This window comes from Falco rusticolus, chromosome 2 (assembly GCF_015220075.1).
Source record: "Falco rusticolus isolate bFalRus1 chromosome 2, bFalRus1.pri, whole genome shotgun sequence".
NCBI classification, from domain to species: Eukaryota; Metazoa; Chordata; class Aves; order Falconiformes; family Falconidae; genus Falco; species Falco rusticolus.
In genome coordinates, this window is record NC_051188.1 from 9,420,923 (window position 1) to 9,442,031 (window position 21,109).

The 21,109-nt window shown below is 40.2% G+C and overlaps 1 protein-coding gene across 2 annotated transcripts in view; it reads right to left on the bottom strand.

Moving 5' to 3' along the window:
• The window catches only part of LOC119143724 (metabotropic glutamate receptor 5), a 156,184-nt gene that overhangs the window by 40,527 nt on the left and 94,548 nt on the right, over nucleotides 1-21,109 (bottom strand). For both annotated transcript variants that reach the window (XM_037378285.1, XM_037378284.1), the window contains exons 3-5: nucleotides 17,070-17,316; nucleotides 11,767-11,935; nucleotides 8,108-8,234 (exon numbers count right to left, since the gene is read on the bottom strand). In XM_037378285.1, the coding sequence (XP_037234182.1) occupies nucleotides 8,108-8,234; nucleotides 11,767-11,935; nucleotides 17,070-17,316 (543 nt within the window). The remainder of the gene's footprint in view (nucleotides 1-8,107; nucleotides 8,235-11,766; nucleotides 11,936-17,069; nucleotides 17,317-21,109) is intronic.

Consider the following 21,109-nt stretch of genomic DNA (forward strand, 5'->3'; position numbering starts at 1 on the left):
ACAACTAGATCAAGTAAAAGAAATATGAAAAACAGCACTGGGAGTGTTCAGGTTAGGTTGATGGCCAGGATTATGCCAAGGCAAAAGCTGAAAAATGGTAATACAAGAAGAACTCATTCCTATTCCCCAAATATGTGTATGCTCCATGGTCATTTGGACAAGATCCTGCCCCACAGCCCACCTCTTACATTTCAGCACCTCCAAGCACCTGGAAAATCTTCTCTCCTAGCTGGCTCAGAAACTCCAGGGGAACAGAGCCAGTAGCCTTGTCTTGTGGCCCGTGCAGTGTGCTGAGGCAATCCTTGGCTTGTGGAAAAGGCTGTTAGGAGCCAGTCCAATTTGGAGCAGGTGTAGAGTTGTTCTACCCTGTGCTCAAGGGAGCATTGCTGCTGCGACTGGAGCCCCAGTAAAACTGACATAAAAATGCCTCTGTGTTCCTCCAGCCAGAAACGTAGCCAGCAGGAGCAAGGTACTAGATACCCATGTGAATAACAAGACAAGCAGATAGAAGAAATTGGTGCCCCACTTGACACACCAGGGAAAGGTTTTCTAAAAGGAACATCATAAATCACCAACAAATTGCAGATAAGGATGTATAAGTATCTTCTGGGAAAAAAAAAATAAATCTGATATTTTGGAAGAAGATCTGGCTGATTCAGGGATGGGCTAAATTGTGCCATACACAAGGAGAGGAGAAGCTCTTGAAGGCTTGACCACTGCCATAGGTGTATTAGTACCCTGAAGTCTCTCTGTAGAGGTAAATTTTTCACTTATTTCTGATCTTTCATATTGCATTAAAATTAGTTAATCTGGGAGAAGAGTTCACAGATATGAAGCGCTGTATTACAGTCTGTGTTTTCTGGGGTTTTGATCTTGACGCTGTTTTAATTTGGTATTATAGCCCTGACGCCTAAGAGACCTTACCATGCCTTCAGCATCCATAAAGCTGTATTAGCTTAGCACTGAAAATCCCTTTCATGGCAGGCAATATAAAACATAGAATTAAACTAGTTCCAAAGGTAAACATGACATACTAAGGCCTGTGAATAAAATGCACTCTGAAAAGTGAAGGGAATTTAGTGAGGTCTCTTAAGTCAACACCATGAGATCACTGAATATCATGGAGACTAATACTGGAAGAAAACTATTGCTGGTTTGGTAAGTTTGGCATCCTGGGCAGTGAGTTCAACCTGTTGACAAAAGACTTGGTTTTCTTGGAAACTTTTCACAGACCCTTCCAAAGATAGCAGAAGTCCAAACAACAAGGCTGAAACCTAATTAACAACCTAGCTACATCTTAATTGTGAATGAGTCTCCACATAGGATTTGGCACACATTATTCAAAGTGTATTGATGTTACGCTGTTAGATATTTTATATTAATGTTTCTGAATATTTCCCCATTTATAATCCCAAAAGACAGGAGAAGGGATATCTTTATTAGTTATTTAGGGTTTCACATATGGAGATCTGAGATACAAAAATGTAGGAGTCAGAATAAAAATCTACATGAAGCTGACAGAGTAGCTTTTATATTAAGTTTTAAATTTATAAAATCCCAACTTATTACCCAAACAGACAAGGCAAAAGTAAAGATTACGCTCTCCAAAGTTCTGGGTGAGAAACCAGTCCTGACCTCCACATGGAATGTGGACCAACTGCAGTGAGAGAGGACATCTTTAACACTTCAGCATTAAGTTCTGGTGCTATGGTAAACTATTATGGTCACACATTATTTGTCCTGTTCTGGTGGGACATTTTGTAGTTGCTATAGTGGCAGGGCATGTAGAGATGACCCTGTGCTGGCTTCTTAGCTGCTGTAGTTCCCAGGCTGGCACATTTACTGAAGCCATCAGTGGATTTTCACAGTCAATGGATGCAGCTGGGGACTATGCATGTGTTTATTTTGCTACCTCTGCAGGGCAGGAGTTGGGATCAGTCACATTCTAAACCGTGAAAGCTGGGGCATCTGTAGCTCAGGAGCCTAAGCCCCTAGTAGCTCAAATGGACTGATCTAGCTCTGCATTGCAGTAAAAGGCAAGGCCATGAACCTTAGAATAATACATTAAAATTACTCTGTGACCACATGGGGAATGATTCCTTAATTACACAAATGTGCAGAAGGACTGGAACAACTGATGAATTGCAGCAATGAGGTCCATCCTTATGTTAGCTCTAATGTTTTGATTTAAGTTTCACTAAAAAATGCTGGCTGTGTGTTGTAAATGTTTTGTTCAGAATATGTCATATTCAGCAAACTTTCCATAATGTAAGGCACAATTAAAAGTAGATCCTTCTGGTGTTGTTGGCAAGTCCCTCTTCACCCAGTTCAGGAGCCTCCAAAAGCTGTTGAATGCTGAGCTCAGCACTCTTGAATTAGCAACCTTGAGCCTGAGGTGCTGTGTGGCTCATGCTGGAGACTTGTGTTGTAAGGTGTACTGGAAGCTGAAGTCCACACCTTACCTGGAACAAGCAATTGAGAGAAGTCCACAAATCCAGCAACAAGGGAAGGGACAAAACGACAGCCAGTGATCCTGGTTGTCATATTGCCACCTGAACCCTTAACTCATCCTTATCTGCTTTCTCCAAGAAGCTGGTCTAAGATGTACTTATGGAAATGGTTACATTTCATTTGGAATAATGTAAAGGCTCTTCCTGAAATCTGTGGAGGCTTTTGCTGCTTGCTCCCGAGCCCTGGATGTGGGGATAAAGAAAAGGCTTTGTTCGCTGCCTGGGTGCCAGGCTGCAGTGATTATGCCTTAAAATGTAGTGAGGAAGCAACTGGCACTGAATCTGGCTCTGGGAGCTCACCTGCAAATCAGTTCTGTGCACACCTGCCTGCAGTGAGGGGCTGCCCAAAGCCTCCCACAGCTTAAATCCTGGTCTGGGGAGAAGAGACCTCCTCAGGTGAGCATGGAGGGAGCAAACAGCTCAGAGGAGCGTGAAGTGGCTGCAAAGGTGCTTTGCTGCACGTAGGCACATTCCAGGGCAGAACTTGGGTGGGTAAGTGATTGTATACAACCAGCACTTATGTATGCAATAAAGGATCTCACCTGGGGTCTGTGCCTTCATATGCCACAGAATAAGAAATAAAAAGGAAAGAGAAATACAGGGTGCAGAGAATCAGGGTGAAAATTGAATGTTATCTCTGCTGATATGCATTTATAATGCTAAAAACAGCCAGATAAAAATTGTGTCCTTCTTCTACCCTCAGTTTGAATTACAGCCTTACCAATTATGTTCAAAAGCAAAGTCCTAGTAATGTTTCAGCAGCAAATTCAATGTCAGCACAGGCTAAATTGTGTTCTGCCTCATGCTTACAACTGTCAGGCAATTGCTGAAATTGCCAATGGCTGTAACTTCATTGCAAGCAACAGTGCAAGAAAGCAGTTTGATGGCAACAAGCAGTTACCATCTAAAATATTTTGGACAAGAGATGAATTACTTTTTTGCTGGGGATAGGGTAGGGGCAGGATCCAGTCTTACAAGACACTCAAGCCTCAGACTTCTGGGGCTTTTGCCACAGCCTGAATCAACACGCTGCAGGAAGAGCCCACCAAGCCCTGGTGGGGATCCCTTGAGATCTGCTGTTGAGCATCACCCCTGCCCTCGGCCCTGCAGGTGGTTTGCATGAGCCATGGCAGTGGGCTGTACCAGATGGTGCCTGGAGCCAAGACAGCAGCAGCCTCCAGCACTGTCTGTTCTCTGCAGCTCTCACTGACAGTAGGACCAATGCCCTCGGGATGAGGGAGGCAGTCATCTCCCTACTCAGGGAGGAATCCAGGTCAGTACAAGCCAAATGGGATACAGCATCAGTGTTGTCAGAGCTCGTTGAAATGGCTGTTGTGTCACTTGGATGTGGGGATGCCCTTTTTTCAGTCCTTTCTGTTTCAGGGCTGTTTGGATAATCCAGCTCTTATCTGGCATCTTCAGACAGGCAGACAAGATCATGATGCTGCTATCCGGGGCTTACTGTACCTTATTAGGTGAAGCCGTTTTTGTATCTATAGTAAAAATATGTATTTCTGATATTTAATCTTATCCCTGAATGGCAAAGAAAACATTTCAAGAGCTGTAAAATATTTCAGTTCCTATTTTCATGGGAATCCAATTAAGAAAATCAAATAGCCAGCATATTTGGAGTACACAGAGAACGAGAAAAATGTCAATACAGCCTGAAGATAATCCAAGTGTCACTGAAATTAATATCATCTACTTTCCTTGCAGTCCCTGAGGCCACTAAAGAAAACTTTGTTTCTGTTATTTTTTTTATGCTGTCCCTGAATGACAGCAAAATAATTGCCTCTTTCCCCCCTCAAAAATGTCCTTAAACACTAGTGATAAGTGTACCAAGATGTTCCTGTATCCACTGGAATAGCTCTGAGATGCTGAACAAAACTTATCTGGTCCTTTCAAGGCACCATTTCTGAATGCAGAAGTCCATGTCCTCCAAGTCGCTTGGGTTTTTGGAGAACCAAAAAGCCATTCTCATCAGGCTGCTGAAAAATTAATTTCATTTAGGTTTGGTCCCCAGTGTTAAGGAAATCCCTTTATTTGTATCTAAACATGCCTGGCATCTACTTCTCTCCACTGTGAATATAATGTAAAGAACGGATTTGAAGAGTAAGGGAGAGGCTGGTGTATACTTCTGGACTTAAACCTGTGCGTTTCTCCTGCTCTAATTGAGTATGTGGCTCAGCCACACTGCCCGCACTGATGTGTGGTGGTGTAACGTGTGGATGTTGCTAACACAATGCGTAGGGAAGGAGGGGAGCAACAGTAGACTGGAAAGTACATCTTGATACTAAACCAGGAGGAAGAAAATTACTTGAGGCGCACATTGGGATGATACAGATAAATTTGGAGAAAAGGAAGAGAATGACTAGTTTTTTTATCCAAGGAGGCGGCTGGTCCCTGGGGGGTGTTTATGCATAAGCAATGAAACTGGCATTTGTGAGGGAAATAAAATATGGGTGGCTAAACATTGCCTTTCCTACCTCAGCTTCACTTCTAGGTGGAGATTTTTTTACAGTCACTGATTTAATCAAGAGAAACTCTTCCTCTCACTTGTCTTTCCCACTACCTTTGGGCTTCCTGTACCTTTCTGTACTTCAGAACACAAATGTATTTTTCTGTTCTCAGAATAACTTTGTTTTCCTACATGTATTACATCCTTTATGTCTTCTCCCCTCCTGCACCTGAATTCTGAAATCTGATATTCCACAGGTAACTGAAAAAGGCATTAATCTCTCTTCTTTTCTGTAAGCAACATCCCTGCCATTACACATTTTATATAGTGAAGTTTGTGGCACAAAACTGATGCTGGTTATTGAGCATAAGAAAGATGGAGCAATGTTTTGTTGTGTGAGCCAAGAAAGGATTCCAAAAATGTTTTTATCCAGTTCAGATCTCTGGCAAACACTGAGGTGCAGCTCCACATTGAAAGCCTTCTCAGGCACGTGGCTGATATATTTACAGGACTCTCATCTGAAGGTGATCATGCAAGGAAGACTTATTCCAATGAGCTTTTTATATGTGTAGCCTTGTGGAGCTGACATTGCCTAAGATACGGCTTTATCAAGCCGCAAAGAGACATAAACTGCTGCAGTATCAGATGTAGGGACATTTCAAGGAGATTGGTGTATGCTTTATAAAACTGAGGGGAAATTTCCTTGCCAGGATACAAAATACATCTCCCTCTCCTTACTTTTAATTCTCATTTATTACTAAATCTTCTGTTGTAAACAAGACTCAGAGGCAGTTTTTTACAAGCTGAAAAAGTTGGAACAATAAATATGATCATTAGAAATACAGCTCAATAGATTGTATGGATAAGCCGGTAATAGACTTTTAAAAATCTGGTTTTGATTTAAAAATAAATAAAATAAGATCCAGCCATCATGTGAATAGTAAGTTAGGTGGGGAATACACAGCTGTGAAGCCATGGTGATGGGTGTCCTGTTACCAGGAGTGCATACTGTGTCAGCTGTGCTCATGGATGCCAAGGGGGGCGGGGGGTGTGTGTCAGTTTCCAAATAGCTCCTGCTGAATTTGTGTCTGGCTGAGGAACGAGGGTTAGGTTTCCTGAGGAACATTGTTTGGCATTGATGTTGAGGGGTTGTTTTGTGTGCGTATTGACTTTGGTCCCTATAAAGGCATAAAAGGCATGTCTAAAGCCAGATGAATAGTTTGCAAAATGTAGAAGCTCATGTAATACAAAAAGCAACTTTCTTGACTATGAAGACAACTACTTGCCTTTAAAACAATCAGGGCTGGGTGAAAAATCATTGACTCATCCATCCTATCCTATAAGAGATTTTGACGTGCCACCCTATCCTGCTTTTCCATCCTGAAGGCCAAGTAAGACTTTCAGAGGGTAAATCCTCCCACAAGCCCAGACTGATGCCTTGCCTGAGGCATGGAGACCTGCATGCCCTGGGAAGACGGCTCAAAGCACAGACCCCAAAGGCCAAGATGGTGGCTGTTTGCTCCACTTTGCCTTACGTATGATGCTTACAGGCTGATTACCCAAACTTCATCGGGTCAATGGGCAGATCCCATTGCTGGTGTTTTGGCAGTGGGTCCTCTGTTGGTCCATTGAGGTACTTGGAGCCAGTTCCCTCCTAAATGAGCTCCTTTTCTGACTGATCTATGTTGGGTAAAACCTCAGATGCTCACTAAAACAGATGCATGAACTGGGATCTCCAACATCTCGTACAAGACCCACAGTGGTTGAAGAGTTGACTGTTTGCACTGACCAGACTGGTGCAGTGGCCTGATCCCTGCAACATGGGCTTTGGAGGCTTCTAGATGACCTAGATGGGATGTGAACCTGAGCATATTCCACACCGCCAATATGCTGCTCTGGAGGACATGTGAAGCCAAGTCTCTTTTCCTCCCCTTCTCCATTCTTCTGGCAGAAGAAAGCTTTTCATAGAGGGGAAGGCTTTGCTCGGTGATTGCTGCTGCCCTGGAGGCAGGGCTGGGGGAGTGAGACTGGAGGAGCACTTGCAAATCCATTTTATTGCTGTTTCAGTTTTCTCAGTTAAAAGGTTTTTTTCTTATGGAAAGTTCCACATTTTACATTTTCTGAAAAATGTCCCATCACTTTCATGGCTAAATGATATTACTTCGCAATAATTAGGTACCCTAGGTCATATATGACAGCAATGCAACATTCTGTACCATGAAAGGGTTAACTTTATATATAAAAATCTGTCAATAGGCCACACCTTGACTGACACTTCCACTTATATAAATCCATTCAGCCAACTGTTTTTCCCCTTGTCTTCCTTCTCTTTCACCTCAAAAATTTCTCCCCTAATCCACGAGAATTATATGCAAACCAAGCCTGTGAGCTCTTCTGGAAAAAATCTGTCTCTTCTTCCTTTGTCTATACAGAGCCTGGCACAATGAAAACCTGATCTCTGAACAGGGCGCTGTAGTGGTGTGTGCTCTGAGTGTTTGAATACTTGAATTCTGTTTATTAGTCATAGAGAAGAGAGGCTGTGGGATACAAGTGTTGGAGTGGTTTATCTCTAAAGTAGCCAAACTGATATTTTGCAAGAGCATTGAGATTTACACCACAGCAAGGAGAACACGAGCCCTGTAGTCTAGCAGATTCTGGTGAACAAAGATGCAAACAAAGACAAAAATGCAAACCTAAGACTGTTTGGAGCACTTGTGCATTTAACAGTAGTAACTACAGCAACTAGTTCATAACTTTTTTGGATTAAAAAGAAAGTATCCCTTGATTCTTTAGTACCTGCTTGTGAAGAAAATAAAACTCTGAAATTGGATCTCCCTGAATTTCTCAGCCTGGTTGGGGAAGGATGAGATCTGCATCACCAGTTAGATGTTAGAACAAGGCTGAATATAAAACCAGGACTATATTTTTTATTTCTAGATCTAGTAACTCAGGTCTTTAGAAGGCAGCTGAAGTACACCAGTGATTCCCGGATCAGGTTGAGGAGAGCAGACAAATACCAGCCCCAGTTAAAATTTCAGCTTTATCCCTGGGTTCAAACTGACTGAAACTCACTTGAGTTCATCTGCTCAGCAGATTAATATTTTCATTGACAACATAAGCACAGCCACAACTCATTTACCTGTGAGGTCGTCGTTGGGCCAGGAGCCGAGCTGGCAGGCTTTGCATGTGTATTCATCAAATACGTATTCGTTCTCTTTACAAGGAGTGCAGGTCCAACAGCAACTCACTTCTCCTTTACGGATCACCTGAGACAAAAATTGACATTTAGTTTAGCAGCATAAATATACATTCATGCTGCCCCAGTTGCTAATCTAATTTTTTTAAATTTGTTATTTTTGATAGAGTTTTTTAAAAGTTTTATTTTAAAGGGAATTCCTGTTCAGGATATGTTTGCTTATACAAAATATGATACAAGTTCTCAGTTCTCCCATCATGTATGTACCAGGAGAAAACATCGACTCCACAGAAGTATAAGTGGAGGTGTAGAATGACAATAAGATGTTTTTTTCCCCTCTTATAATTAACAAAACTCTAAATTGCATAGATGGCGATGTGCCTACAGAAGCCAGTCCATGATACTCGAAGCACATAATTCAGTCCATGGTGGTCCATACAGGGAGTCATGTCAACAGCGTTACTTCTGTAAGGGTTCATTACCCAAAGATTTTTGGATAATGTGATTATTCTTCACCCAGTTGTGAATGATTTGTTAAAATTGATTTTTTCCAGCTATCAAACTGAACATGCCTTTTCCAGTATTATTTAGGTATTTCATTTCTAATTAACATTTAAGAGTGAGAATGTTATCTTTATCTATTTTAACATCTGACCCGATTTCTCATTTTATAATTTACTGCCAAATGTTGTTGCACACTCATGATTGAGATGCAGATTTTTCAGGATCTTTGTTTATCATCTCTGCACACTGAAAACATCTGTGTTTCTTTTCAATATGTCTTTCTTTTGAAATAAAGTATTCCCAGCTTCTCTACTCTTCCCAAACAATTTATAAAAGGAAATTCCCAATTATAGCATAAGTAGTAGGTTGACTTATGTATCTTTTGTAATGATGAATTTAGAAGGTGGCTTCAAAGCCAGATGTCTTTATTGCAATTTTAATAAATAAAATGTAAAGGAGTATGATCAAAAAGAACTGGATTACTCTTTGCAATGTTGCAGTGAAAAAGGTGTAAATTATCATATTAATCAGAAATATGGGGACTTGAAAACTTCAATTTTTGGTGGTGTTTTTAAAATTGTAGGCTATGAAAAAAGAAAAAAGCTACACCTGAATAGCTAAACTGGCAGAAAGGCCATAGGAGCATAAGTGATTTGCTCTGCACATGTTGAGATTAAAGCTACCTGCAAAGCAAAATATCTGCCTATCAGCATTATTTGCATCGTGGGATTTCTTTCATTTTGAACTAGAAAACCAGTTCTTAGGAAGCTTGTACTAATTACTGGACACGTATTTTGGTAAACTTAATGCATTATAAAAATCCATAATTTTACAATGTACAAAATACTCAGGAAAATGAAATGACAAAATAGAAACTGTATGGTGTTATCAAAGCACCTAAACCTTTTATCAAAATAATTAATTTATACTTTTCTGTTAAACTTTTCAACAAATCAACATAATCTATAAAATACTTGGAATTTGGCACATCTGTCAGAAAACTTGGTACAGTGATCATTTCTTACCCATCACTAACTAGGGGTTAATCCAGAGAAGCATTATGTATCCTTCTCTAGGAATCAAAATAGTTGTTCTCTACTACTCTACTACTCAGAATCAGGTTAGACTTTTCTGTATTAAATTGCTTAGTCAGCTATTTCTTCATCCTCTTAGTTTTAATTTCTTGAACAATTGTTTGTTGTAGCACTTAACTGTAAAACAACCTTTTCTATCCCTTTTAATAAAAATAATTATTTTTAAAGCAAAAAATATTTTCCCTTCCCCTTGTCATCTGGGCAATCCTTTGAACCTCTGTTTATCTAAATAATAGCATGTTCACATTATTTCAGATGTATAGAGTTAGGTTATTTGGATTTTATCAAGCACTTCAGATGAATGTACCAAATGTTGCTAAGTGTTGGATATATCATTACACTGAATCTTTCGAATTCCTGCATAATGACTTAGTCCCACAGAATTCCACCACAGAACTTGGCAGGGTCAGGCTCTCCCCATCATCTGTGAAGACCACGAAGATAAAGGACTGTGAAGAATATAATCAATAACCTAATGAGAAGCATAAAGAATATTTCAGACACAGAACTTCAAGCATGTGTCTAAGTGTGTGATGTATTGTATTCATGGTGAAAAATCCTCTTGGGAGAATCCTTGAGAGCATGGGCAGAAGGTGGAAGGAAACTGCGTTAATGAAGATCACAGGATACTTCCCATCACTTGTGCTGTGGCGACAGATCATAAAGGAACTCGGAGCCGCCCAGTTCCAACGTTATTATTGGTTTGTCCATCTCTGTCCTCTCACATATGTAACTCTGGCTGGAGCAGGCTAACATCAAATCCCTGTTTAGCTACTGCGAGAGTAAGTCACACCACCTTTCTTTATGTGTCTGCAGAAGGTATGTTCTCATCCGAACCAACTGTCCTGGCTAGGTGCCTTTTCCCATCAGTGAAGAGAAAGAAACGTTTTGACACCAAGATTCATCTTAATTGTGTTCAAAGCCTACATGAGGATGAGATGCCTCCTGATCTGGAATAACGTATTGTTTCCATTGACTATAAAGAAAGTTGAGAAATCTGATATAACTGTATATACCTACACTGAAGACATAGACATTTGGTCTGATGAGACTCACTTACTAACTCTACAAAGACCAGTTAGTGAATAAAACATGCTGACTGTGTCCCAAAACTCTGGGAAACTCAGACTGAAGAGATTCACTTAGTGTTGCAGAGCATGGTCAGCCTCCCACCAGCCCCTCCACGTAGCTGCTTCCCAGTTTTGCAGGCATGCCATGTTAACACAGGGGAAAAATAACCCAGCTTCCAGTGAGACATGTCAGAAATTACAGCTGTTTCTTTTTTTCAGTCTGTTGTCTGTGCCCATCCTCTTAGTCCACAGGCTTTTATATAAATGACTGCAAGGTAAGCTAAGGACTTGCAGTATTTTAACTGTTCTGCAGTAAGTGCCATGGGATGCTGAAGAATAATAAAGAACAATTAATATGTGACAGATTAATATGTGACCCTCCTTACTTGAACATGGAAAGGGAGGAAGGAAAAATGTAAAACGTGGGAAACAAAGAAACAGTAAACCAGGTATGATTAAAAACAAATGTTACCTACATTTCCTGAAGTTCTCAGTACTGGTAGTTACTGATATTCTGTGATAATACCACAGATTTAAGGTCTGAGTAATAATGTTCCAGTCTAGTTGTCTATGTCTAGCACTGAAATAGTAGCAATTATTGTTTATAATTTACCTGCAATTGTACCGACAAGTCCCAGTCAGGGATTTGCACTCCACTGAATCATACTGTAAAAACATGCAGAAAACCCCCCCCAAACAATACCTGGTCTAAAGCATTTGGAATATAAGGATAAAAAAGTCAGCCGTTCACAGATATAGGAGTACAAGAAAATGGCAACTTATGAAAATAATGACTATGATAGGAGTAAGAACAAAATACATGTCTGGACTTTAAGGTGTGGGATACTGTCTCCCTGTAAGAGTCAAGAAACACTTGCTTTCAGATTTCAAGGCTATGCATTCCACGATTGAGGTAAATGAAGAAAATATTTACCTTTATCTGGCCTTTTTCACAGGGTTCACTGCACACAGATCTGATGATATTATTTTTCTCTGACCATATTTCATCATCGTCCATTTTCAGCTCACCATTGTCCCAGCTGCCAACATTGATATAGTCAAAGTAGTCCTTCCCCATTTTCTTAAAATTCATGATTTCATATCTTTGGAAACACAAAAGGGAGACATAGCTGAGTGGAAGAGAACATCACGAAATGTTTACAGGAACACTATACAGTCAATCTCAAGCTGCTGAAATAAAAAAGGCAAAATTTCAAGTATTATACTTGCCCTTGAGTGTCTCCCAATATTTTTTGTGATATTATAATCTTTCTTTTCCTTTGTAATTTCATTTGTTTTCTTCTATCACAATGAAAGTTCCCTGAACACTTGGGGTTAAGTGACTGAGTTTCTGAGAATGACTATATTTATTTAAGGAGAACAATTAAATGAGCCGGACAGGATTCATCCTGTGTAGCTTTCAGCACTGAAGCTTCTAAACAACGGCATAGGGAACCCTAGCTGTCCTAGGCTCCCTCTATAGCAGATGCAGAGAAATCTAAACCTACAGTGGCAATTGTAGTGCTCCTCACTGTTTGCAGGTGCTTATTCCTTTCTGGAGAAAGCAAGCCTGAAGACATCTGAGCTCCTAAAGTGAGGCAGAAGCAACCTAGGTCTGTGGGATCAAAAGAAATGTCCTGCGCTCTAAGACCGCAAGATGCAATTTGGTGTTGCACCCAGAGAGGGGTCAGGCATCATTCTTCAGGCACAGAGCCCATGACTCTGGAACTTGTTCAGGCTTCAGGGAGATATTCTTATCAAGAGGCAGCTTGTAGTCCAGGCATTTGAAGAACAAAATCGAGACTTGCCTTTTTTTTTTTCCCCCTTTTCTTCTATAGCATTGCAGCAGGAAATGTTATTCTCTCCCATCCATACAACTCCCTTCATTTTGATGTAAATCCTCCATGATCAGAACACATTTAATTCCTTGTGCAGGATGGTGTGGAAAAGAAAGTATTGATGCCTCAGTCCTAGGCTGCTTTTGTGTCACATCATCTCATTATCTGGGGACAGAAGTGTTAAGAGCAGAGCTAGAGCTGATCAGAGTTCTCAGTTTCATGTTCCTCTTCCTCCTACTTTCGTTTTAGCTCCCATAGAGTCTTACAGAAGGACTGTGGAGGTGTGTGGGACTCACTAGCCTCCTACTGGCATGCTGAACACCAGGCCACCTTTTGCCTTACAGGCCAGTTCTTTTAGCATTTACTTGTAAGGCATGTTTGGAAAGCTGGGCAGCTCCTGAAGTGATGATGCCATGCTTTTCTTTACCTTGTCTTTAGTGGATTTGGCAGTAATCTGACTAAGCAACATGAAATTCATAGATGGAAAATAAGCAAATGATACAGACTGAGAAGATCAGCACAATCATAGGTTTAGAAAACCCGCCTGGCTCGTGAAGAAAAAGACTTTTTTCTTGCAGCAGGCGTAAGATTAGTCCTCAAGCAAAGCATACAGACAGGGTTGGATTAGGAGTGGTATTTTCAGAGTGTAATTTGTGAAGTCCAATGTACAGATAAGTCAAAGAACCAGCTCATTAAATCCATCTCTTAACTAAGATACCCAAGTATCTCCCGTAAGTTTTGAAGGAACACTTTTAAGACTGACAAGCAGTAGCCATAATATATCTAGCATCAATATTTTTTCCCATGCTGATAATTTACAGTAGAACTGTTCTATAATACTCTCCATCCATGGATTTCAGGATGCTTTGCATCAGGAAACAAAGTCTAACTTACAGTGGGGAAACTATGGCAGGGATTCGATGTCAAAATCACACACAGGTCAGGATTAGGCCTGAAGCAACCTGTGAAAGAAAATGGAAGTGGAGCCTGACTGAATGAGTGATATGATATTACCGGTACCACATGACTCTTGAGTCTTTCCAAAAGAAGAGGAAACGAGCAACAACACAGCTAAGAAGAAAGGTTTATGGTACTCCTGGATTTTGGAATATTTCACTTTCCACCCTGTCTGAGGAAGGAAGCGCCCATGGATTTGAGAATGACCTCATCTAAATTGGAGATGTGAATTCCAGACTGACACAAATGAGTTGAATCTAGATAACACATGCACAAACCAAATAAACAGGCTTTTATGCACAGTTATAAACCGACATTTTTTTTCTGAGATTCACATGCATAGTAAGAGTCTGTTCAAGGATCAAACGGATTAACCAAAAAGTTAGCCCAGAAGCCCCTGTGGAGTCTTTAGTCAGTATTGTCAGGACCTTGTAACGCTCCTCTGTGGCTTGCTTTGTTAAAGCTGTCAGTTCTGAGTTTCATGGGCAGATGAATGACGGTACTGCCAATGCTTAACAGGCCACAGGACCTAAACCACACATCCCTCCAGTAGTAGTTCCATGCATACATCCCAAGGGGAATACCGGAAAGAAATCTAACAAATTAAATAAACTATTGTCTCAATATGTTGTCACTCTCTTTGTGGAGAACAGCATTGGTGGACTGATAGTAGTAGCCAGACACAGTAAGTCCATTGCTATAGTGGAGTTCATGAGTCAGTGTTTCCCTGGAACTTCCTTGAGATACCACAGGGACAGATTGTCACTTTAAGACAGGAGAGACCAGATGGTGCAGCAGCATATTTCCAGCACTGCCCTAATCTCAGTGCAAAATACTTGTTTCAAAACAGAAGTGCCATGAAGTTGCCGAGAATCCATATTCTCTTGGTAGCACAACCAAAACGTCAGCATCTTGTTTTCCTTGCCCTTTCCTGCCTTCTCAATTTCTTCTTTGGAGTTTTGATAGTATTTACAGATAGCCGTTATCTTCCTGAGAAATCATGGCTGTTCCTTCCATACTCATTTGGGTTTTTCCATGTCTTCTGTCTGACCTAGATGAAGCCCTCCACTAGACTGTCTGCTTAAAGTTCAACATATACATACAGGGCATTGGAATAGGACCAGGATTCAGGACATCTTGTGGGATTAATCATCTGTTGCATAATATCAAACCCTTTTTGCTATACATCAAAATCCTGAGCTATCTAGGTCAGAGAGGTTTTTTGTGTTCTCATTTCCTGCTTAACACTGCCACCAGGGTACAGGGGTACACTTGTGAGGATTTAAATTTCTGTTTTACAAAGTGAAGATGCAGCTACAAATGCAAGTGACCAGGGGAGAGGTGTTGTTCCAGTATGACTGCACTATCTCCCAGCTGTTGCAAATAGTGTTTGACAGTGCTCAAAAGACTATAAACTACTCAAAACCTGGGCATTGGAGATGGACCTTCCTGTAAAGCCTTCTTAACCATGAAAAATTATATTTTGACTCAGTGTTGTCTAATTTAAGCACATAGACTGGATTTAATGATGCGACTATTGTAGGAAAAGAGAGAATAAAGAACTATGTATCAAAAGTAAACAAACTCCATGGACATTTTGTCACCACACACAGTCCGTTAGTTTGAATTGACAGATTCCTACTGCATCTCACACAAATCCAGTGAGGCTGGATTTACTTAAAGTTGTGTTACCCCGAGGTGCATAACCCCTGCTCATCAGTGAAACACTAACGTCCCTGCTGTGACTGAGCAAATGACCGCACATAATTCCTTCATTTTTTTTAGAATTGAATTTAAAAAGACCCAAGACACTCAATTAAATTCCTTGCAACAAACTGAATTAAATCGGTATTGTTAGGCAAGCCAACATGAAGGAAAGCTGAAGCTAAAGATCTCTTTGCAACATTTAGATATTAACCTTGGTGTTGTCATGCCACATATCATTTATTTGTAGCAGTCTTCTGTCTTTCTGCAAGATATGAATGAAACAGATAGGAATAAGGTAGGATGCAGTCCACTGCAACTGAGCACCATTCAAACCAAATAGGAACCCTTTAAGAGAAGTCTGGGACAAGTCTTTTTAAAATAATTTGGTCAGAAAAACCCAGACTGAGCACTTTTCTTCAGAATTCAGCTATTTGTAAAAATAGAAATGTTTAGCGGAAGACAGCCTTGCTCACCAAAACAGTGCTGAAAATACATTTCCATCTGAAATTTTCCTGGGTTTCTGCCAGTTTGTGTCTGAGTTCTCCTACCAGCTCACAGTGCACCTCCTTAGAGTCTGAGTCTGAAGAGTCTGAAAATTTGTGTCTCCAGAGAAACAGTCTGCTTTTGTAGGTGGCTGTCCTGCTTTCCTGTGGGGAGAACGCTGACTTTCCAGGTTTTCAAATGAAATAAAATTTTAACAAATCAGTTCTGAAATTACAGGAATTTTTTGAAATGTCAAAATATTATTACCACTGGATTTACCTTTTCCTACCCATACTCAGAAGTTAATGCTTTCCTTTCTGTTCACATTATTGGGAGAGGGCAAAATTTAAATGAGTGTACAGGATGAACCATTTTGCTTCTAGTCATCTGTTTATACAATGCCGTCATAAAGATGTTTAAAATCTTGCCAATAATGTAGACAGAAAGGGATGCCTCAGTCAAACTGGAGCAAAAGCAGTGAATAAGGCAGGAATCTACCAACTGAAATACAGGGAAAAATTATACTTTGAATGCTATCACATTTGCTCTTCATCTTCTGAGAGTTCAGTAGGCAGAAACCCAGAAAAAAATCATTACACTTTTCAATGTGCATTTATATGGGTACTGCATATATGTCATAGAAAAAGAAAAACTTGTCTTACAATTCATAGATGTATGTGTACAGCAAAAGAAGTTTTATTTAAATTCAATTTGGCTTATAACAGCACAGTATGAATTAATAGCTTAGTCTGTTATGCAAGGCTTTATTTGGAAGATATGGAAGCAGATTTTTAATAATTCTGATGGGAAAAAAATCCCAGACAAATCAGTAAATTATTTCTCACACTGTTTTACCTTTCTTATTAAAGAACTATGTCTGCTGTGATTACTTACTGCTCACTCACATAGATTTAAACATCCAAAGAGAGCAATGCTGTGGTAGCTGTCATGGTCTATCAACATGAAGTTGAAGGTCTTATGATTTTTAGTGAGAGCAAATTCCTTTAAATGGTACAGATGAAAATGCAGATTCATGCAGGAAGATTGTATGAAGAAAGTTCATGTCTTTAACCTTAAACATCATAAAAAATGTACATAAAAAAAGAAGAGTTATTTTGGAAAAATTACACAGAAAGTCAGGAAATGTGAAAACAGAAGTATGAGATCTTAGCTCTGGTGTCAAGCCCACATGCATCTACTACGAACAGTTAGTATGTCTGGTATTAAACAGTTTGACAAATGTCAACATTACCTTCCTGGCGAGTCACCGTTCTCATCAAACAAGATCATGTCCCCAGAGACCCCAGTAAAGTTTGTCTTCATGAGGGATTCCAGGAGCTTCCGACCATCTATGGGCTTCATGGCATCACAGAGGCCCACGTAGCCTGGGCACAGTGACATCTGCATGTTGTGGAGGCCGTATGCCATCGAGTATATTGCATTGATCACAAAGCCCATCTTGGAGTCCTGAACATGCTGCGTCCTCAGGGTCATCTGGCCTGCCAGGGAACAGCGCAGAGTGGGTGGTTAGTGCGTGGGGCTGAAATACAGTCAGCCCTTCAGACATCTGTTGGTAGGTTGGCTATGAATGGTGGAAAAAGTCTTTTACAGTGTCTTAAACAGCTCATAGCAGATGCTCTTACTGGTACACACACTAACCATGCTAAAAAAAAACCCAAACAACAACAACAACCCACCCCCCGCCCCCAAAAAAAAATAAAAATAAAGGAATGAAAGAAGAGATTCCCCTCAGATGTTTTACTATCCAGCTGCTGTTTTTCTCTCTGTATGTAGCTCCATACCTCACATACGTTATTTTCCTTTGCCTTCTCTTCCATGTGGGTTTTTTTTAAGCATGATTTATGATCATTATAACATGTTTTGGGGAATCTAGTACTTCTCCACACCTGCAGAAATCTCCCCAGATCCTCACAAATCTTTTGTTGAAGTATAAATGCTAACATGGGGTCTATTCTATAGTGACCTTGTAGGCAAGACTTTTGTTTCAGAGACATGGGAACCCATCCTGTGCAGACAGACCTACCTAGGCACAACTCCTTTACTGCACCAGAAGTTTCTGTACTAACTCTTCTGATTCTGTCTCTCCTGCCTCTCTATATTTACGAAGTGAGGACAATGATGCAATGTAGATGGATGCATTAAAATGTCTGTGAAGAGTTTGATGATGCGGGTTAGGCAATGACTCCATTTAGCCAAAACTGGTTAACCTTACGATGTTTGGCTTTTAAAACATAGTGCTTGGATTTGTATTTCCTATTTAAGCTTCTGTGAAATGCACTATAAAAGTACATTGAGTAGCACCCTGAAGGCCGTTTTTTTATAACCCGGTGTTATTAATGACACAGATTCACTCCGTTGGCAGTGCCATCCCAGCTAAGGAAGAGTAGGCTGGAGGTTTTCTGCCTCGTATGTCATTAGCAAAGCTGCCAGCTGCACTCCAGCCACCAGATCTTTAATACTGGGGCAGTGAAAAGAGCCAGACATAAAGCAACTGCATCAACGGTGCTGGGAATATGTCGGACACCTGGAAAGGTTTGGCTCTGGAGGGAGGACAATGAAAGAGCTCTAGTAGAACATTTGCTCTCCTTTTATCAGTCAAGTAGCCAACCCTAGGAGCTAGGGAGTCCCACATGTGGGCATCTAGGAGCAAAGCAAATGCAAACAACCTTCTGTGTCCACTCTGTAAGACAGTGTCTCCCATAGAGACATTGGCAAGGGGCAGGGATGGAGCTTACACCTGCAGGGGTAGCACAGTGTGAGAAGTAATTGATGCCACAAAAAGACTGACATACAGACAGGTTTTTTCTTGAAATAAATGAAGACTAATATATCTGACCCTGAGAGTGGCACTCATCTAGTTTAACAATATCCATCCAGCATCCAGTCTGACATCTGAGCACCTTTTGTGGAGATGAGTAAGAATGTCCAGCTGGTGACTGATCCCATCATAAAACAGGTCCCTCTACAAACTCCCCTTTCCATTAGCGAAGCAGATCACCACACAGTTCTAATCACTAAAACATTTCTGAGCACTGAAAACATCAGGAAGGGTGGCAAAAATACATAGTTTGAACTGAAAATGATTGTGTAGAGGTCAGTAAGTGAATGAGGGGACTGAGAGATCCATTTTCCCATTCTCTTTCATGTGGGAGCTGGCACTCCCAATTCCAGTCAACCTCAGGAGCGGTGATTAACATTTTGTATAGCAAAGTGATATGAGCTTGGAATATCTGTAATGGAAAAAAAACCTTGGAAACAAACCACAGTGTTGCTCATTTTTTCTGTTCTACCAAGGTATTGCTTTTTCCTAATTAAAAATAATAGGCATAAAAACTGCAACAGTGGAGTACATGTAAAACCCATGTTAATTGAAATTAAGTGGAAAATTGAACAAGCATATTACATTACAATACACAAAACCTGGTTTAACCAATTATTCATCCTCAAAATTAACAGCTCACAAACCATGCAGTTAATTATAGTAGCCATTAGAATGAATCAGATTTGCATCAGCAATAGTATTTTTTTATGAAACAATATTCAGCTGCTTTATTGTGTATGATTGTTTAAAAACATAATAACTTAATTCTTACAGGAACACTGGGCTTTGTGCTTCAATTTTACAGAATTATTATTATGACTTCCTTTAAACATTGAACCTCATTCAGTTCACCTGATGATTTGTAATGAGGGTGCTTAGCTTGTCACAGAAGCTGCTGGCAATTGTCAATGGAGTTCTGAGGGAATTAGCTGTTGTGAGAATTTTAATATACTTCCTGCAGCTGGAGAAAGCATTTCCCCAAGATGTTAACTGCCTTGCTTTGCTCTATAGGGGCAAATCCAACCTGCCAAGTCTGACACTTTGTTTACAGGACCTCAGGACTCTGTAGTTAAGGGGAACATCTCAAAAACTGAGACAAAAGAAAACTTTTGCTCTTTAATATACTGCAATATGGTCTTAAAAAACACCAGTATTAGAAAAAGGAGTGAAGTCTGAAAATATTTTTCAACGCATTTCACAAAGTACTCAGGCACATCAGACTTGAAGCATATAAGTAACCCTATTTACCTCAGTGATCTGACGATTGATTTTAAGGGAAGGCTGAATACACAAGCTAAAAGGTAGTTTCTCAATCAGAAAAAAAACAAAAAACAACCCCCTGAAAATATTTTAAATCTGTCTCTGCAACAAGTATGATTTAGGTAGCCTTAAAACCATTGTCCACTGAAGTGTTAATGCCTATTGTTCTTGCTGAAGTTTGAACACATGTTCTTCAATTCATACACGAGTGTTGTCTTCAGTCAAGAACCTTTCCTGACACAGGTCACCATGAGATGGAGAGGTAGCACAGATGAATTTAATGATGATGATGCCAGTAATGTCAATGGAATTGAATTTATAGTTTAAACTTTTAATCAAGAATAAAGAAAAGATCTAATAGAAGTTGAGGAGTTCCTACATAATTGCTGGGCAGAGAACAAATATCCACAGACTGTAACCCATATGCTTGTTTGTAACACCCATAATATAATACTTTTCTATTAGAGTAAAAAAACCCCATATCTATAAAAGATCTGTTTTTCTCCATCTTGCATATTCCCATATAAGAAAAATTTGCAAAGAAGGAAATATTAATGTCTTGCTTTCCTGTGGGCTGGGAAAAAGCCAGCATAATGTCGCTTAAAGTTGTCATGTAGGGATAAGCAGCACATGCTCGCGTTTTAGTTCAGTTCAGGTGTGGGCTTTCAAAGCTGATTTCCAAATCGTTCCTGCTTATTTAGTTTTTATTTGGGCTGGGCATCACAGTTTTGAGGTAATGTATCAAATTTCTTATGAAAGACACTAAACCAACTAAAGTGCCCCAGCAAAGCACCTAATGCACTACAGCTGCAAGTGGGTGTCCAAACCTTAGGATGAGGCTACAGTCACTTTAGAATAAACCTCCCCTGAGCTGTGAATCTTTCTTGGCTCACAGAGTTTGCAATCAGACTCGGCATTGCTCCCAGGATGCTGCAGACAGCAGGAGCTGGAGGTACACAGGTGACAATGTGCATGGGCCACGTACAAAGCTGCATTTCATAGGTCTCCAATTGATTCTTATTGTAATTTTGACAGGCTGAAGTACCTTTTCTGTGGCTGGACTGAGCAATTTTTTCAGGACATAGCTCATTTTCCCACAAACATTGTTTAGAATTATATCAACCTGTTTATGAATCTATGCTGAATTTGGTGATTATGTCCAAATGATTACAGAAAGTAATCTGTACTGC